Genomic DNA, 21,053 nt, shown 5'->3' with positions numbered 1-21,053 from the left:
GATGAAGAGTGGCCCCCACTTGCCACAGCTAGAGAAAGCCCTCGCACAGAAACGAAGACCCAACACAGCCAAATAAATAAATAAATAAATAATAATTAAAGGTGCTAATAATTTAAAAAAAAATGATACTGTATCAATTAGATATCCATATGGAAGAAAATGAACTTGATTTCTACCTCACACCACACATAAAAATCAACTCCTGGAGGATTATAGTCTAAAAGTTAATGGTGAAATAACAAAGCTTTGAGAGACTAATACAAGAAAATATATTTATGTCTGTGGGGTGGGCAACATTTCTTAAAACATGACACAAAAGTCACTGACAATGAAGGAAAAGATTGGTGGATTAGAATACTCTTTATCTGAAGAAACCACTGTGAGAGTAACTGCAGACTGGAAGGAGGTATTTGCAATGCATATATAACCAACAAGAGACTTGTATCCGGAATATATAAATAACCTTTGGGCTTCCCTGGTGGTACAGTGGTTGGGAATCCGCCTGCAAATGCAGGGGACATGGGTCTGAGCCCTGGTCCAGGAAGATCCCACATGCTGTGGAGCAGCTAAGCCTGTGCGCCACAACTACTGAGCCTGTGCTCTAGAGCCCGCGAGCCACAGCTACTAAGCCCGCGTGCACAACTACTGAAGCCTGTGTGCACAACTACTGAAGCCTGCACGCCGTGAGCCTATGCTCCACAACAAGAGAAGCCACCGCAATAAGAAGCCCGTGCACTGTAATGAAGAGTAGCCCCCGCTTGCTGCAACTAGAGAAAGCTGGCACGCAGCAACGAAGACCCAATGCAGCCAAAAATAATAAATAAATTAATTAATTAAAAAAAAGAACTTTTATGCAACAATAAGTAGACAAACCAGTATAAAAATGAAAAAAAAATTTAAAAATATTGAACAAGAACTTCACAGAAGTTATACAAATGAGTCAACATATGAAGAGGTCTCAGTTCCATTAGTAGTTGGGAAACATAAATTAAAACCCCAGTGATAATTTACATCCCCCAAAAGAATGGTTAAAATCTATGACAAGACGAAAGTGTTGCTGCGGGTGTGGAGTGGTGCGAGTGCTTAGACACTGTTTATGAGAGTGTAAATCTGACAAAGCTTTGGAAAACTGCCATTATCTACTCAATTTGAACACAGCCTACCCTGTGACTCAGAAATTTCACTTCTAGGTGTATATCCAATGGGTATGGGTGCCCTTGTCCTTCAAATGAAGGTCGTTTATTTGAATGTTGGTTGTTTGCAATTTAATGCACATTTTTTTGTAGAGACAATATTATAAATTGATTGGGTTTGTATATTGGTGCATAATCATTAGTACCCAACTCTAACAAAAATCTTTGTAAATGTATCTCAAACTCTTAGTGGAATAAAATATGTAGACTAACCTAGAAACTTGATCCTCGTTTCTAACACTATTTTTATGTAAGAAGGTAATCCTGGGTCGTACACATTTGCGCTTACAATGGTAAGGGCAAGAAGGACCCACACCATAATACCAGGAATATCTCTCTTCCCTTACCCCTTATGACTGTTTCTTTGTAGGTAGGGGGTACTTGTAAGTTGAGTTTATAGGTAGGTGAGTGCCTCTTTGTTCCAGTAAGAATTAACATGTACATCTTGGTGACATCTCAGGGCCCTTCCAACTCAGAATTCTCATATTCTGTCATATTCAGAATTATGACTGGCACAGTAAAATAAAGATTTTTGTATGGCATATTGTTTTCATTAAATTTAGGAGAATGATAGATTAAAAAGTAATTCAGAGATTATCTGAGGCCAATCCCCATTTTTTTTTTAACAGATAAGTAAACAAGCCCAGAGAAGTGGCGTAAACTTGCCCATGATACTCCCTCTTCATCATCATCAAAAAATAGTTACCATATGTAGTAGTGTGTCTACTGTTATACATGTTAACTTATTTAATTGTCAAAACTACCCCTTTTACAGATAGCAAAACCAAGGTACAAAATTTAAGTAACTTGTATAGGTTTAAACCTCTCCACTATAGTTATTCTTTTAGCCTAATAATACTGGTAACTGGACAGAAATTTTAACCTATATTGATATAGCGCCTTTTCTGAGCCAGGCACTGGCAGAAGGATTTTTAGTGATGATTATTGAAAATAAAAGGGTTGTTTTGTCTAGAAAAATTAATTACAATGTCTCTTTTCACATGCATTCTGATTTTTCTTGGGATGAATGGACAAAGGGGTATTTTTTCAAAATATTTTAAAAATAATGTAAATATCTTTTATACATTTAGAAAAAATTCATTTAAATTGCAGATACATATTATTTTTAAAATAGTAAGAGATATATGGTCCTCAAATTTAAATTTCTGTCTTTTTTCAAACAGTATTGAGCTCAGAGAATTGGAGAAGAAATTAAGAGCAGCTTACATGAGTAAAGAAAGAGCAGCTCAGATTGCTGAAAAGGATGCCGTTAAATATGAGCAAATGGTAATCATGTTTCTGGTCATTATGTTTTCTATATTTTTAGCTTCATTTAGAAAACCAAAAATAGACCAATTTTTGGAAAATTGTTACATTCTATAAAGAATTTACACTGTTAGATTTCTCAAATACTTTTATACTTTTCAGATCCTTAAGGTGTAAGAAATTATGGATATTGAGCTTTGTGTAATTTAATATTAGAACCTTTCAGAGACACAAGGAATTAGGTTGCTGCTTAGAATGAACAGCTATATTCAGTAACTCCCAGCATTCTTAATGGTCTCTAACTGATTATTCTTTGACAAACCAATACAAGTTGTTAGCATAATCAGTGTATTTTAGAATGTTACTAAATTTTTAATTTTTAAAATGTTTTAAAAAATAAACTATAAGTAGGAAAGTTTTCTGTTTCATAAACAGCAATCTTTTCTTCTCATGTTTTCCTCTATTTTTATCCTCTTTTATTACTCCTGACCTACTGCGCATTACTGGTAATAGTTACTCTTGGGCAAAGGAGTTTCAGACACACGCAGCAGTAGTGTTACACTGTATAATATAAAATAGGGTTTATTAACACTTAAAAGCAGGGTGTACGTCATCACTTGAACTCTTGTTGTCACTCATAAAGGCTAGACATAGATGAAAAGGTCTGATTGCAGTATTACACAGTCTTTTAAGTTCCCTTCTCTCATTTCTCTATTTGTAGAGCATTTTGATAGCAGAGTTCCCTCTCTCCTAGATCCCTTTCAAAGATGTTATACAGCTATTAAAGAGAAAGAGGTAAAGGGAAATAGTTGGCTTTTAAAGTTGGCCAGAATATATTTATATGTTAAAAGGAAAAAAAGCAAGTTGCAAAAAAAATTGGAGAATAATACATTTCACAGTCCATTTTCATTTTTAAAAATTTGTACATGTATGTATGTGTATATCAACACCTGTATGTGCATTATACACACACACACATGTGTTCTGTATATCAACACACATGTTCACACACACATAGAATTAGAGGGGTGATATCAAAATACTTGACCAGTGCAGTGTTATATAGGCATCAAATAAGAACAGATGCTGGCTGTAGTGAAATGTGTGTGTGCATGTGTGTTAGTATAGAAAAAGTCTGGAGGTTTGTACAGTATGCTGTTAACAATGATAGCCTTTGGTGTGGCAGGTGATAGGAGAGGGTAAGGAGACTTCACTTCATGAGCCATATTCTACCCTTTAAAAAGTAAAGTAGAACATAAACAATGTACTATTTGACCAGTAGATTGCAGTTTTAATTATTTTGATAATTGAGATTATTCAAGGCAGTTGTAGATATTTATTCTGGCTGTTGAAAGAATTGCTGTTATTTTCTAAATAAAATTGATCCACAAAAATTAAAGTCAAATACTCCTAGGACTTGACTAGGTGTCAGGATATTTAGGTGCTAGTTTTGGCTCTCTCTCTCAGCCTTAGTTTTCTTATCTGTGAAATGAGAACATTGTACTTCTATAAGTGTGTGATAATTTGTACATACATGTTTTTGTCATGTCATATTTTTTCTATAGAGCCTAGTGCAACATGTGCTAAGAAAAGAGAAGGAAAGAAAGAATTTTGGTCAAGTCATATTAACAGTGTATATGTTAAAGGCATCAATTAGATCAGGAATGGCATTAGCATTCATATTTTAATCTGTTTCTTCTTTTATGTTTGGTGCTGCTAACCATTCTAGCATTTGGGATGTGATCATAATGGTAAAGGATGATTTTTTAAAGTGCCCTAATATATTTACTTTAAAACATTTTGTTAAATGATTTCAAAATGCTCAAAACAAGTAAGGAGTTTAACCCATTCAAGAAGCAGGAATGTGTCTAACTCAGAAGGAATGGTCTTGAATGAGTGAATTAAAGCCTAAGAAAACAGGTACAGTGACATATGTGACCCTTTTATTAAATTAAAGTGATTACCAGGGGCCTTTAATAAATGAGAAAGAGGAGACTTCAAAGGCCAGTGGCAGGAAAGAAAATTTAGGCTGAGAGAAACTTAAGAGCTGCTCAGAGCTATTTAATAGCAGACCTGTATAAAAAAGATAGTACCATCCTTACTCTAAATAGCAGCCAATACCCAGTGGAGCTAAAATTTGTGAAAATTGCCTACCTCAACTTTTAAATAGATGAAAAAGATGACTACTGCTTTGGCAGTTAACATAGTTGTTAACAAAGCACTTCTAATTTTACTTACTGTTTTTCAAATGTGGAGTTATTCTCCTTATTGCCCTAAGAGAGCTACTTGAAGGAATAGGAAAGCTTCTTTAGGGTTTAACTCATCATTCAAACCCTTCAGGTGACAGTGACTTACCTTTGCTTTTTACCTACACAGTTACATAATATTTTATATGACAGGCTTTATAGTATTCAATTCCATCTGCTAAAAGTATTCTATCCTATTGTGCTCAGATTTGAAAGTGGAAAGATGAATTTTGTTTTAATAACAGAAACGTGATGCTGAAATAGCCAAAACTATGATGGAAGAACACGAGAGATTAATAAAGGAAGAGAATGCTGCAGAGGAAAAACAAAACAAAGTAAAAGCACAGTACAATCGTGACTTAGAGAAACAACTTGAAGAACAAGGAAAGAAGAAGCAGGAAGCTTATGAGCAACTGCTGAAAGAGAAACTCATGATTGATGAAATTGTTAGGAAAATCTATGAAGAAGATCAGTTGTAAGTTTATCCCAACTTTCTTACATGCCTAAACATTTACACTAGATTTATCTCAGGCTTGTCATGAAGAGTAAATCACCTAAACAGTGCCTAATACTTGGTAAGTCCCAGTAAATGTTATCACATAAACTGAGACCAAGTCTTCTCTTTTTTTTTTTTTTAATAAATTTCTTTCTTTCTTTCTTTCTTTATGGCTGCATCGGGTCTTTGTTGCTGTGTGCCGGCTTCTTCTAGTTGTGGCGAGCCGGGGCTACTCTTTGTTGTGGTGCGCGGGATTCTCATTGCAGTGGCTTCTCTTGTTGCGGAGCACAGGCTCTAGGTGTGCGGGCTTTAGTAGTTGTGGCTCGCGGGCTCTAGAGCGCAGGCTCAGTAGTTGTGGCACATGGGTCTAGTTGCTCCGTGACATGTGCAGTCTTCCTGGACCAGGGCTCAAACACGTGTCCCCCGCATTGGCAGGCGGACCTCAACCACTGCACCACCAGGGAAGCCCCCAAGTCTTACTTATCTTTGTTAGCATGATAATTAATTGTCTGATAGTTAAGAAATACTTATTAAGTGACAATGGCTAAACCTTTGTTTTTCTTAAGTAAGCCCATATCAAGAGAACTTGTTTTCTGTTCAGTTTCCCTGGTAGACAGCTAAAGTGTAGAGTGCTGTGAAACATATATAAACAGGTTGTGGCCTTTCTGAAGTGAGATGCATAAAACATCATCATAGGTTAGAGAAGAGGCATAGTAGTAGTTTACTCAGAGAAAATTCATACCTGTTATTATATTTAGTGGCACATAGTAAACACTCAAAATGTTTGTTGCATGAAAGGATGAAAAAATTGTAAATAGGGAAGCCATTTTTCTCCACATCATTATCAACTGAAGGAAATGATACTTATATTTTTTGATATTTTATTATTATTTCTGTTACTATACAACTGCATTCACTATTGATTTTTAGGGAAAGACAACAAAAGTTAGAAAAAGTGAATACAATTCGAAGGTATATAGAAGAGTTTAAGAAAGAGCAGGCTCTCTGGAGAAAAAAGAAACATGAGGAAATGGAAGAAGAAAACAGAAAAATCATAGAGTTTGCCAAGATGCAGCAACAAAGGGAAGAAGATCGGATGGCAAAAGTTCAAGAAAGTGAAGAAAAAAGGCTACAGCTTCAGAATATGGTATTAAAATAACAATTTCTTTAACACTGGAGAAATTCTGAAATATTTGTCATAGAATTTGATTCCTTTACATGTTTGTGTGTTTTTTAAAAATTTAATAGCTGACTCAGAGATTGGAAGAAATGCTGCGGCAACGTGAAGATTTAGAACAAGTGCAACAGGAATTATACCAGGAAGAACAAGCAGAAATACATAAGAAGAAACTAAAAGTAAGTTTTGGAAATTGAAGGAATGATTAACATAGAGAAGAGTATCATTTTGAGATGAAGCAGTAGAAAGATAATAGATTTAAACCTAACCATATTGATAATTACATTATATGTAAATGGTATAAACACTACAGTTAAAAGAGATTTTCAGGCTGGGTAAAAAAGCTAGACCCAGGTAGCAGTTCACAAACTGCATCAAAAGCATGATGCAACTATGTTATCTACAAAGGAACATAATTTAAATATGAAGACACATATGGTTTAAAAGCAAAAGGATGGAGAAAGATATACCATACCAACACCAACCAAGAGCGTGTTAGAGTAGAAATCATGATGAATAGGCTAAATTAATCTAGAGGATGTAATAGCCCTAAAGGTGTATGAACCTAAGTAAAACTTCAAAATACATGTAGCAAAACTGGAAAAACTGAAAGGAGAAATAAATCCATAATTATATTTGAATGTTTTAATACTCCTTCTCGTTAATATATAAAATAAGTAATCAGAAAACCATGGAATATAGTGTTGAACAATAATATCAACAAATCAAGAAGATTTTTCAATTTTCTAATTGGGTGTTTTTTGTTCATTTATTGTAGAATTTTAAGAGTTCTTTATGTATTCTAGGCACTAGTCCTTTGTCAGGTGTGTGGTTTACAAATATTTTCACTCAGTCTATAGCTTGTCTTTTCATCCTCTTAACAAAGCCGTTTTCCAAGGAAATGTTTTCAATTTCTGTGAAGTCCAATTTATCAGTTTCTGTTTTTACGGATCATACTTTAGTATCAATTCTAGGAAGTCTTTGCCTACATCCTGATGAATTTCCCCTTTTTTTTCCTAAAAGGTTTCATTTTCAGTTAATTTTTGTTTATAAGGTATGAGACTTAGGTCAGGTTTCATTTTGCTTCTCTGTGTCCAGTTGTTCCACACTATTTGTTGAAAAGGTTTTCTCTCTTACATTGAGTTGCTTTTGCACCTTTGTTTAAAACAGTTGAGCATATTTGTGTGTATATTCCTGGGATCTCTATTTTCTCTGTTGATCTATGTGTCTATCCCTTCAGCAGTACCACACAGTTTTGATTACTGTAGCTATATAGTTGAAGTCTTCAAAATTGTTTCAGCTATTCTAATTCCTTTGCCTTTCCATATAAAGTTTAGAATAATCTTGTCTGTATCTACAGTAGTCATTGGGGAATTTGATAGGAATTACATTAAGTCTGAATATCAATTTGGGGAAAATTGACATATTCATTACATTGAGTCTTCCACTCCATGAACATGGAATGACTCTCCATTTACAGTGGCCCCTTGAACAACACAGGTTTGAATTGTGTGAGTCCACTTATATGCAGATATTTTTCAGTAGTAAATACTTCTATTTACACAGTCCATGGTTGGTTGATTCCACAGATATAGAGCAACTGTGGATACGAAGAGCTGACTAAATTTTGTGGATTAACCCCCCGTGTTGTTCAAGAGTCAAGTCTATTGAGATCATCTTTGAATTTTTTCATCAGTGTTTTATAGTTTTCAGCTTACAAATCCTGTACATGTTTTGTTAGATTTACACCTAAGTATTTCAGTTTTTTGAGTGATTGTAAATGGAATTTAAGTTTTAATTTCATTGTCCACATACTCATTGCTAGTGAATTGACTTTTTTAATGTTTATCTTGCGTCTCATGACCTTGCTGAATTCACTTAGTAGCTGTAGGAGTTGGTTGGTTTGTTTTTCCATACATAGTCATGTCTTCTGCAAACAGGGGCAGTTTTATTTCTTGCTTTCTTATCTATATACCTTTTATTTACTTTTTTTGCCTTATTGTACTGGCTAAAACTCAGCACTGGCTAGCACTATGTTGAATAAAAGTGATGAGAGTAGACATCACCTTTCTTTGTTATCTATCAGGGGAAAAGCATTCTGTTAATTGTAGTTTTTTTTGTAGATGCTCTTTATAAAGTTGAGGACTTTTTCTCCTATCACTGTTTTTCTGAAGATTTTTGTCATGAAGGGTGTTGAGTTTTGTCAAATGCTTTTTCTACATCTATTGATATGACCATGTACTTTTTCTTCTTTAGCCTGGTTGATTGCAGTGATTGATTTTGGGGGTTACTGAACAACCTTGCATCACTGGAATAAATCTCACTTGGTCATGGTGTATACTTCTTATAATATATGACTGGATTTTAGTTTTCTAATAATGTGTTAAGGATTTTTGCATCCATATTCATGAGGAATATTGGTTTTTAGTTTTCATTTTTTATACTGGTGTCAGGGTAATACTGTCTTCATAAAATGAATGGAGAAGTATTTCCTTCTATTTTCTAGAAGAGATTGTTTAGAAGTGGTGTTAATTCTTTAAACATTTGGTAGAATTTTCCAGTGAAACTATCTAGGCTAGGAGTTTTATTTTTTGAGAGTTTTAAAATATTAATTCAATATTTTATTGTATATTTATTTATTTTAAAGTTTTTATTTTATATTGGAGTATAGTGGATTTATAATATTGTGTTACTTTCAGGTGTACAGCAAAGTGATTCAGTTATACATATACATATATCCATTCTTTTCCTGATTCTTTTACCATATAGGTTATTACAGAATATTGAGGAGAGTTCCCTGTGCTATACAGTAGGTCCTTGTTGATTATCTATTTTATATATAGTGGTGTGTGTATGTTAATCCCAAATGCCTAATTTATCCCTCCCCCCCACCTTTCCCCTTTGGTAACCATAGATTTGTTTTCGAAGGCTGTTGAGTCTCTGTTTTGTAAATAAGTTCATTTGTATTGTTCTTTAGATTCCACATATAAGTGATATCATATGATATTTATCTTTCTCTGTCTGACTTACTTCATTTAGTATGATAATATCTAGGTCCATCCATGTTGCTGCAAATGGCATTATTTCATTCTTTTTTATGGCTGAGTAATATTCCATTGTATATATGTACCACATCTTCTTTATCCATTCCTCTGTTGATGGACATTTAGGTTGCTTCCATGTTTTGGCTACTGTAAATAGTGCTGTAATGAACATTGGGCTGCATGTATCTTTTCGAATTATGATTTTCTCTGGATATATGCCCAGGAGTGGGATTGCTGAGTCAAATGTCAGTTCTATTTTTAGTTTTTTAGAGAACCTCCATACTGTTCTCCATAGTGGTTGTACCAATTTACATTCCCACCAACAGTGTAGGAGGGTTCCCTTTTCTCCACACCCACTTCGGCATTTATTGTAGACTTTTTGATGATGGCCCTTCTGACCGATGTGGTGTGATACCTCATTGTAGTTTTAGTGATGTTGAGCATGTTTTTGTGTGCTTTTTGGCCGTCTGTATGTCTTCTTTGGAGAAATGTCTCTTTAGATCTTCTGCCAAGTTTTTGATTGGGTTGTTTGTTTTTTTTGATATTGAACTGTATGAGCTGTTTGTATTCTTTAGAGAGTAAGCCCTTGTCAGTTGCATTGTTTCCAAATATATTCTCCCATTCTGTGGGTTGTCTTTTCATTTTGTTTATGGCTTCCTTTGCTGTTCAAAAGCTTTTAAGTTTCATTAGGCCTCATTTGTTTATTTTTGTTTTCATTTCCATTACTCTAAGAGGTGGATCAAAAAAGATATTGCTACGATTTATGTCAAAGAGTGTTCTGCCTATGTTTTCCTTTTAAGAGTTTTATAGTATCTGGTCTTACATTTAGGTCTTTAATCCATTTTGAGTTTATTTTTGTGTATGGTATTAGAGAATGTTCTAATTTCATTCTTTTACTTGTAGCTGTCCAGTTTTCCCACCACCACTTATTGAAGAGACTGTCTTTTCTCCATTGTATATTCTTGCCTCCTTTGTCATAGATTAATTGGCCATAGGTGCATGGGTTTATTTCTGGGCTTTCTATCCTATTCCATTGATCTATATTTCTGTTTTTGTGCAAGTACCATACTGGTTTTTTTTTGTTTGTTTTTTTATTTTTGGCTGCATTAGGTCTTCATTGCTGCACGTGAGCTTTCTCTAGTTGCGGTGAGCAGGGGCTACTCTTCGTTGTGGTGCGTGGGCTTCTCACTGCGGTGGCTTCTCTAGTTGCAGAGCATGGGCTCTAGGCATGCGGGCTTCAGTAGTTGTGGCACATGCACTCTAGAGTGCAGGCTCAGTGGTTGTGGTGCATGGACTTAGTTGCTCATGGCATGTGGGATCTTCCCAGACCAGGGCTCGAATCTGTGTCCCCTGCATTGGCAGGCAGATTCTTAACCACTGCGCCACCAGGGAAGCCCTACCATACTGTTTTCATGACTGAGGCTTTATAGTATAATCTGAAGTCAGGGAGCATGATTCCTCCAGCTCTGTTTTTCTTTCTCAGGATTGCTTTGGCTATTTGGGGTCTTTTGTGTTTCCATACAAATTGTGAAATTTTTTGTTCTATGAAAAATGCCATTGGTAATTTGACAGGGATTGCATTGAATCTGTAGGTTGCCTTTGGTAGTATAATCATTTTAACAATATTGATTCTTCCAATCCAAGAGCATGGTATAATCTGTCCATCTGTTTGTGTCATCTTTGATTTCTTTCATCAGTACCTTATACTCTTCAGAGTAAAGCTCTTTTGCCTCCTTAGGTGGGTTTATTCCTAGGTATTTTATTCTTTTTGATGCAATGGTAAATGGAATAGTTTTCTTAATTTCTCTATCTGATCTTTCATTGTTATTGTATAGAAATGCAAGAGAGTTCTGTGTGTTAACTTTGTATCCTGCAACTTTACCGAATTCATTGTTGAGCTCTAGTAGTTTTCTGGTAGCATCTTTAGGATTTTCTATGTATAGTATCATGTCATCTGCAGACAGTGACAGTTTTACTTCATCTTTTCCAATTTGGATTTCTTCTATTTCTTTTTCTTCTCTGATTGCATGTTAGTACTTCCAAAAATACATTGAATTATAGTGACGAGAGTGCACATCCTTGTCTTGTTCCTGATCTTAGAGAAAATGCTTTCAGCTTTTCACCGTTGAGAAGGATGTTTGCTGTGGGTTTGTCACATATGGCCTTTATTATGTTGAGGTATGTTCCCTCTATTCCCACTTTCTGAAGAGTTTTTATCATGAAAGGGTTTTGAATATTTTCAAAAGCTTTTTCTGCAACTATTGAGATGGTCATATGGTTTTTATTCTTCAATTTGTTAATGTGGTGTATCACACTGATTGATTTGTGGATATTGAAAAATCCTTGCATCTCTGGGATAAATCCCACTGGATCATGGTGTATGATCCTTTTAATGTATTGTTGGATTTAGCTTGCTAGTATTTTGTTGAGGATGTTTGCATCTGTGTTCATCAGAGATACTGGACTGTGATTTTCTTTTTTGTGGTATCTTTCTCTGGTTTTGGTATCAGGGTGATGGTGGCCTCATAGAATGAGTTTGGGAGTGTTTCCTTCCTCTGCAATTTTTGGAAGAGTTTCAGAAGGATAGGTGTTATCTCTTCTCTAAATGTTTGCTGGAATTCACCTGTGTTTGCTAGAGTTCTGGTCCTGGGATTTTGTTTGTTGGAAGATTTTTAATCGCAGTTTCAATTTCAGTACTTGTGATAGGTCTGTTCGTATTGGGTTGACCAAAAGGTTCGTTTGGGTTTTTCCGTGAAATGTTACAGGAAAATCTGAACGAACTTTTTGGCCAACCTGATATTTTCTATTTCTTCCTGTTTCAGTCTTGGAAAATTGTACATTTCTAAGAATTTGTCCATTTTTTCTAGGTTGTCCATTTTATTGGTGTATAGTTGCTTGTAGTAGTCTCTTATAATCCTTTGTATTTCTGTGGTGTCCATTGTAACTTTTCCGTTTTCATTTCTAATTTTATTGATTTGAGCCCTCTCCCTTTTTTTCTTGATGAGTCTGGCTAAAGGTTTATCAATTTTGTTTATCTTTTCAAAGAACCAGCTTTTAGTTTCATTGACCTTTTCTATTGTTTCCTTCATCCCTGTTTCATTTATTTCTGTTCTGATGTTTATTTCTTTCCTTCTACTAACTTTGGGTGTTGTCTGTTCTTTCTCTAGTTGCTTTAGGTGTAATGGTAGGTGGTTTATTTGGGATTTTTCTTGTTTCCTGAGGTAAGATTGTGTTGCTGTAAACTTCCTTCTTAGAACTGCTTTTGCTGCATCCCATAGGTTTTGGATCATTGAGGTTTCATTTTCATTTGTTTCTAGGTATGTTTTGATTTCCTCTTTGATTTCTTCAGTGATCCATCAGTTGTTCAGTAATACATAGTTTAGCCTCCGTATGTTTGTGTTTTTTACAGTTTTTTTCTTGTAGTTGATTTCTTTTTTTATTTATAAATTTTAAAATTTATTTTTGGCTGCATTGGGTCTTCGTTGCTAAGCACGGTCTTTCTGTAGTTGTGGCAAGCAGGGGTTACTATTCGATGTGGTACACAGGCTTCTCATTGCAGTGGCTTCTCTTTGTTGTGGAGCATGGACTCTAGAGTGCAGGCTCAGTATTTGTGGCACATGGGCTTAGTTGCTCCACGGCATGTGGGATCTTCCCAGACCAGGGCTCTAACCCGTGTCCCCTGCATTGTCAGGTGGATTCTTAACCAATGCGCCACCAGGGAAGTCCTTGTAGTTGATTTCTAATCTGATAGCACTGTGGTCAGAAAAGATGCTTGATAATGATTTCAATTTACTTAAATTGACTGAGGCTTCCTTTGTGGCTTAGCTTGTGATCTATCCTGGAGAATGTTCCATGTACACTTGTCCCTCCTCCCAATGCCAGACCCTCAGGCTGGGGAGCCTGACGTGGGGCTCAGAACTCTCACTCCTGTGGGAGAACCTCTGCGATATAATTATTTTCCAGTTTGCATGTCACCCACCTGGCAGGTATGGGATTCGATTATATCGTGAAAGCACTCTCTGTACCATCTAGTTGTGGCAGCTTCTTTGTCTTTAGATGTAGAACATCTTATATGGTAAGTTCCAGTCTTTTTTGTCGATGGTTGTTCAGCAGTTAGTTGTGATTTTGGTATTTTCGTGAGAGGAGGTGAGCTCAAGTCCTTCTACCCCACCATCTTGTCTCATCCTGTCAATATTCTTATTAGTTACTGAATAGAGTTATTCAAATTATCTTATTTCATATTTGGTGAGTTTTGGTGACTTGTGTTTTTCAAAGAAGTGATCCATTTTGTCTAAATTGTCAAACTTAGGTGTGTAGAATAGTTTGTACTGTTATCCTTTTAATGTCTGCAGAGTCTCTAGTGTTTCATTTCTGGCACTGATAGTTTGTTTCTTCATTTATTTGGTCACTCTTACATTAGGATTTAATTTTATCTGATTTTTCTTTGAATTTCAGCTTTCTTGAGGTATAATTGCCACATAAAATTGTAAGATATTTAAAGTGTACACTGTGGTGATTTGATAAACATTTACATTGTAAAAAGATTCTCCCATCTAGTTAATTACACATCTATCACTTAACAGATTTGTTTTTTTATATGTGAGAATATTTTAAGTTCTACTCTTTGGAAATTTCATATATACAATAAAGTGTTATCAACTATAGTCACCATGTTTTACATTAGATCCTCAGACCTTATTTGTTTTAGAGCCAGAAATTTGTACTGTTTTACCAATCTCTTCCTATTTCCCCCACCTGCCAGCCTCTGGCAACCACTTTTCAACTTTCTGTTTCAATGAGTTTGACATTTTTTTTTTCTTTTTCGATTCCACACATAAGTGTTACCATGCAATATTTGTCTTTCTTTGTCCAGCTCATTTCACTTAGCATAAAGCCCTCAGGGCCCATCCATGTTGTCAAAAATAGCAGGATTTCATTCTTTTTTATCACTGAATAATATTCCATTTTATATAGATATACCACATTTTTTTATCCATTCATATGTTGATGGACAATTAGGTTGTTTCCACATTTTTGCTATTGTAATACTGCAATGAACATGGGAGTGCATATACCTTGTTAAGATCCTGTTTTCATTTCCTTTGGATATATACCTGGAAGTGGGATTGCTGGATCGCGTGATAGTTCTATCTTTAATTTTTTGAGGAACCTCTATACTGGCTACCAATTTACATTTCCACCCACAGTGATAAGGGTTCCCTTTTTTCCACATACGCACCCAACTCATATTATCTCTTGGGTTTTTTTTTTTTTTTTTTTGATGATAGCCATTCTAACAGGTATCTCATTGTGATCTTGATTTGCATTTCCCTGATGTTTAGTGATGTTGAGTACCTTTTCATGTACCTGTTGGCCATTTGTATATCTTCTTTGGAAAAAAAATCTGTTCAGATACTCTGCCCATTTTTTAATTGGGTTTTTTTGTTCTTTTCTGTTAAATTTTATGTCTTCTTTATGTATTTTGGACATTAACTCCTATCAGATAAAGGATTTGCAAATGTTTTCTCCCATTCCATAGGTTGCCTTTTCATTTTGTTGATGATTTCCTTGGCTGTGCAGAAGCTTTTTAGTTTGATGTAATCCCACTTGTTTATTTTGCTTTTGGTGTCAAATCCAAAAAATTATTGCCAAGACTGATATAGAGGAACTTACCCCCCTGTGTTTTCTTCTAGGAGTTTCATGGTTTCAATTTCATTGATATTTTAAAGAGAGCCAGCCTTTTGCCTAATTGATATTGTCTATTGGTTTTCTATTTTCAATTCCGTTGATTTCTGCTCTTCATTTACTTCCTTCTGCTTCCTTTTTATGGGTTCCTGAGGTGTAGTAGCTTAGATTATTATTATTTTTAAAATTCTTTTTCAGACTCTTTTTCCTTATAGGTTATTACAAGATATTGAGAATAGTTTCCTGTGCTAAACAGTAGGTCCTTGTTGGTTAGGATGTAGTTTTTTTGTTTTGTTTTGTTTTTAGCTTAGATTATTGATGTGAGACATTTCCTACATGCATGCCCTTAATGCTATAAATGCATTTTACTAAATGTATGCATTTGGTGCTATAAATTTCTCTCAAAACTGTTTCAGTTGCATCTTACAAGTTTTGATGTCTTGTTTTCATTTTCATTAACTCTGATGTATTTATTTTCTTGAGACTTCCTCTTTAACCAATGGATTACTTAAAAGTGTATTACTTAGTGCCCAAATGTCCAGAAATTTTTGTGTTTTTTTAAAATTATTGATTTTTAGTTTGATTCCATTGTGATCAGAGAACACACTCAATATGATTTTATTTCCTTTAAATTTATTCTGTGAACATTTGAAAAGAATATTCTGCTATTTTGGGTGAAATGTTCTATAAATGTCAATTAGATCCTACTGATTGATAGTTTTGTTGAGTTCTTCTATATCCTTGCTGATTTTCTGTCTAGTTGTTATATCAGTTGTGGAGAGAGGATTGCTGATGACTCTAACCACATATTTGTGTGTTTCTCCTTAAAGAGTTTTTTTTTAATTGAGGTAAAATTCATGTAACATAAAATTGACTACTTTAACTGTTTTAAAGCAGCATTTAGTACATTCACAATATTGTGCAACCATCATCTCTGTCTAGTTCCAAAACGTTTTCATTACCCCAAAAGGATACCTGCATTAAGCAGTCACTGTCCTTTCTGTGCTCTCCTAGACCCTGGCAACTACTAATCTGCTTTCTGTCTTTATGAATTTGGCTATTCTGGGTATATCATATGAGTGGGATCATACAATATGTGATCTTTTGTATTGGGATTTTTTTCCCTTAGAATAATATTTTGGAGGTTTATCCATTTTGTAGCAGGTATCAGTATTTCATACCTTTTTTTTTTTTTTTGGCTGAATACTAGTCCATTGCATGGATATGTAACATTCTGTTATCCATTCGATAGTTTACGGATATTTGGTTTGTTTACACCTTTTTTTTGACTGTCATGAACGTTACTGCTATGAACACTTGTGTACAAGTTTTTGTTTGAATATCTTTTTCAAATTCTTTTGGGTAAATACCTAGCAGTGGTATTGCTGGGTCATATGGTAATTCTATGTTTAATTTTTTGAGGAAGTGCCCAACTGTTTTCCACAAAGGCTGCACCTTTGTACATTACTACTACCAATGCAGGAGGGTTCCAATTTCTCCACATCCTTGCCGACACTTGTTATATTCTATCATGCTATAACACAAAAAAGCTGAAACTAAAAAATTTCTAGAAAAAAACATAAGAGAAGGTTGTTATAAACTTGAGAATGGCAAAAACTTTTTTAGAAGGATAAAAAAGTCATGAGCCATAAAAAAAGTTTATAAACTGGCTACATTGAAATTAATAATTTCTGGACTTCCCTGGTGGTGCAGTGGTTAAGAATCCGCCTGCCAAGGCAGGGGACACGGGCTCGATCCCTGGTCCGGAAAAATTCCACATGCCACGGAGCAGCTAAGCCCGTGCGCCACAATTACTGAGCCTGCGTGCCTACAGCCCGTGAGCCACAACTACTGAAGCCTGCATGCCTAGAGCCCATGATCTGCAACAAGAGAAGCCAGCACAATGAGAAGCCCGCGCACCGCTAAGAAGAGTAGCCCTGCTCGCCACAACTAGAGAAAGCCCACATGCAGCAACGAAGACCAAACGCAGCCAAAAAGTAAATAGATAAATAAATTTTTTTAAAAAATTAATAATTTCTTAACATTGTTAGGAAAATGAAAATGCAAGCCACAGTTTGGGAGAAAATATTCCCTATATGTATATCTTACAAATAACCTTTATCCAGAATATATAAAGAACACTTAGAACTTGATAAAAGAATATAAAAAACCCATTTTAAAAAAAATTAATTTATTTATTTTTGGCTGCATTGGGTCTTCGTTGCTGTGTGCAGGCTTTCTTTTTAGTTGTGGTGAGCAGGGGCCACTCTTCGCTGCAGTGCGTGGGCCTCTCACTGCGGTGGCTTCTCTTGTTGCGGAACACAGGCTCCAGGTGTGCGGGCTTCAGTAGTTGTGGCTCACGGGCTCCAGAGCGCAGGCTCAGCAGTTGTGGCGCACGGGCTCAGCTGCTCCACGGCATGTGGGATCTTCCCAGACCAGGGCTCAAACCCTGCATCGGCAGGCGGATTCCCAACCACTGTGCCACCAGGGAAGCCCCCCAGTTTTTTTAAATGAGCCAAAAGTTTGAACACTTTGTTTGTTTGTTCTGGCCACACTGCATGGCTTGCAGGATCTTAGTTCCTTGACCAGGGATTGAACCCATGCCCTCAGCAGTGACAGTGTGGAGTCCTAACCACTGGACCACCAGGGAATTCCCAAAAGTTTGAACAGTTTGTAAAACAAGATATATGAATAGCCAAGTATACAATAAATTATAGCTATTAGTACTATTATTTGTAATATTATCAGCTATATAAAAATGGAACATTATTTTAGATAGTTTCATTAACAAGGAGGAAATAAATACCATGTAAAATATCAAAACATTTCATGTAAATCCTTAATTAACTGCATGTAAGAATATAAAATGTGTCCAGTTTTTTTAAAAAAAATCTTAATGTAATCCACTTATAGATACCTAATGTCAAATAAACCCAAAAGCATTAAGAATAAAATGATGGAGGAAGGCATAACAGGCATATATGACCAAATGGGAAGCAGGTAGGCAGGGTTATCACTAGGTAAGTGGAACATCAAATGAATCCCAGATACCACAGATAAAAGGTATAATCACCAAGGGAGGTATAACAGAATGAACATTTAATCTTCCACGTAACATTGTATTGAAGTACGTAACTTTAAAAGCTGTTAGATCACCAAAGAAAATTTACTGGAATAATACAAGGGGAAAGGGTGTTTAAACATCACTAGAAATTAATAACAAATATTTTAAACTACTCACTGAAAATCTAAAAACATTCTTTTCAATTATTATTGGTTGAAGAGGATATTTGCAGAAAATTCAGAGGATGAGATTATGACCTATAAAAATCTATCAGGCAATTAATTATTAAATGAGAAATATTGGAAAAAACTGTGTAGGCAACCAACTCAATAACTGAGAAAACAATATAAATTCAAGTATGAGGCAAGAATATGGAAGGAAATAATAAAGATATAAGTAGAAATAAACCAAAAATCAGGAGAACACATTAGCATTTATTAATTCAGTTGCTTAATATTGGGGGGAAAAAGATTTTACTCTGGCAAAACATAATAAAGAAAAAAAGGTGAAAACAAAATTTGAAGGAATAAAGGGTCTATAAAGAGAGTAGATGAGAAAAATAGTGAAAAGTTATTCAATTATCTACTAATAAAATGAAAATCTCAATGGCACAATTTTCTGCATTAAAAATACAGTGATTTCAAAAAATGTAGAAAAACTAGACAAAATAAGATTATTAAGGATATTTCCTCTATCACAAGACTTTTGTGCCCTGCCTCACATCTTCTCAGTCTCACCTCTGATTTCAGTGACAGCTGTGGGGAACAGTTGTGAGGGCTTAGACGGACTCTGTGCTGACGGCTTCCTAAAGTGTAGGGGTGTGGGGGGGGGGCAGGGAGGTAACATCCTCTGGGGCATCCCTCAACCCACAGTGGACAGAAATTGAGGGATAGATTCTTCTCTGCCTGGCGGCCTTTGGGAAGGTCCTAAAAGGTGCTCCATGCATTCCTCACAGGGTCCTGGCAGGATTAAGCCTCCGTTGTCTGAGGTGGTAACCAGCTCAGTGATGTACCCTTGTGTTGGCTTTTCTTCCTTCCTTGTTTTACTCTGTCCCTCACCACTGAGATTCCCTCCCTGGTAAAATATCTATATATAAGTCCTTGTTTAAGGCTCTGCTTTCAGAGGAGAACCCAGACTAAGATATCTCTAAAAAGTTTCCAGCTTCAGAGTAGTTTTACAGCAAATTACTTCAAACCTTCAGTGAACAGCTATTCCTCAAACCACATAATGGGTTTTAGAACACAGAAAAGGATGGAAAATTATACAGTTCATATTATGTAACTACATAATCCTGATCCAGACACATCAGAGTACATGAACACTTTTCCAGTTGAAAAAACATAATAAATGGTGTGTTGTTTTGCCAAACTCTTCCCTGTTCTTTAGCCAGATGTCTTCACCATTGGATTAAACTAAAATTTGTATGGGAGATGGTTGCCAGGCAGTGTCAACAGTTCATTTAGTTCAATATGTACTGAATTTCTCTGTACAAAGTATTATGATAAGCTCTGGAGGAATTCAAAGCTAACTGACACAGCATCTCTGCCTTAAGTGAGCCTTTGACTTCTATGAAATATATGGCAAATAAACACAAACTATATATTATAAAATCACTACATGCCCAGCATCCCAAAGGAAAATAAGATATGCCATCTATGAATTTATTTTTAGTGAGGAGATGAGGCATGTATATATGGAATAAAATTAAATGATGGAACATTAAATGGTATAAGAGCTCACAAAGAGAGAGAAATTTGAGTTAGAGTGATTAGAGAAGACTATGGAGGAGGTAGGATTTGAAAAGAGGATTAGATAGGGATAAATGAAGAAAAAGAGGCTGAATGATCAATATAATGAACAAAGTTGCTGTAACTGATACTGCAGATTGGCTCACTTAAAACCCACTCCTATTCCTACCACATCCTACCCCGTTTTAAATTCGTTTGTCTTTATTATAAAGACTAAAGTTAAAACTATATTTCTCTTCTTTTAGCTAGAATTCTTCATATGAACCATGTTATATCCAACAGTCATCACCCCCACTTCAAGGTGTGAAGATCGAAGTGAGCAAAATGAGATAGCAGTCAGAGTTACCATAGGCAGAGTTACCATAATAGGACTTGAGCAGTGGGAGGGCAGCTTGGTTCCCTGGCCTTCCTGGAAGTTCTGTATGCCACCTGATGGCCTATAGTAAATCCCTTATAGTTTGTGTTATCTGTAGGTAAGAACCTTGGCCATCTGGGTGTTGTTAAGGCAATATTTTGAATGCTTAGAAGATTCTGGCCTACCTGGAGCTTGTATTAGAATTGAGCGAAGTTGGTTAGATTAGCAAATGATTTAAAATTTACATTGGTCCTAACTGAATAGATAGATGATAAAGCAAAAATGGGTGATGACTGTAAAATTCTTTGTATTTTTTGAAATCTTTCATAATAAAATGTTGGGGAAATTAAACCTTATAGGAAAGGACTTTAACTGCTTCAGGTAAATTTGAATTTCCCTGAAATACTTCTGATTGTCATTGCTAGATTATTGTTCTGAAAAATATTTGTCAGTGATTTGAACGCAAGTTTCTAGAATGATTCATAGTTGGTACAAATTATACAGATGACAGATTTAATAAACTGAGATATGCAAAAAATTTTTATATCAGCTCTTTTCAAAGTTAATGCATTAATTCTGACTACAGAAACAAGGTGGTAAATATATATTAATTAAAATTTAAAATAAGTAATAGGAGGCAATCCAAGGGTAAATGTACTTTGTGTAACTATTAGTTTTTGTTTTTTTTTTTTAATTTATTTTAATTTATTTTTGGCTGTGTTGGGTCTTCGTTTCTGTGCGAGGGCTTTCTCTAGTTGCGGCAAGCGGGGGCCACTCTT

General features: G+C 35.4%; 1 protein-coding gene across 3 annotated transcripts in view; it reads left to right on the top strand.

The window, feature by feature from the left end:
- Positions 1–21,053, top strand: part of MNS1 (meiosis specific nuclear structural 1) — an 87,336-nt gene that overhangs the window by 51,974 nt on the left and 14,309 nt on the right. For all 3 annotated transcript variants that reach the window (XM_082446198.1, XM_082446199.1, XM_082446197.1), the window contains 4 exons: positions 2,378–2,480; positions 4,951–5,180; positions 6,132–6,348; positions 6,450–6,557. In XM_082446198.1, the coding sequence (XP_082302324.1) occupies positions 2,378–2,480; positions 4,951–5,180; positions 6,132–6,348; positions 6,450–6,557 (658 nt within the window). The remainder of the gene's footprint in view (positions 1–2,377; positions 2,481–4,950; positions 5,181–6,131; positions 6,349–6,449; positions 6,558–21,053) is intronic.

This window comes from Balaenoptera physalus (assembly GCF_965194825.1).
Source record: "Balaenoptera physalus genome assembly, chromosome: 2".
Classification (NCBI taxonomy): domain Eukaryota; kingdom Metazoa; phylum Chordata; class Mammalia; order Artiodactyla; family Balaenopteridae; genus Balaenoptera; species Balaenoptera physalus.
The sequence above is the reverse complement of the archived record's forward strand: the minus strand, read 5'-3'. Positions and strand labels throughout refer to the sequence as shown.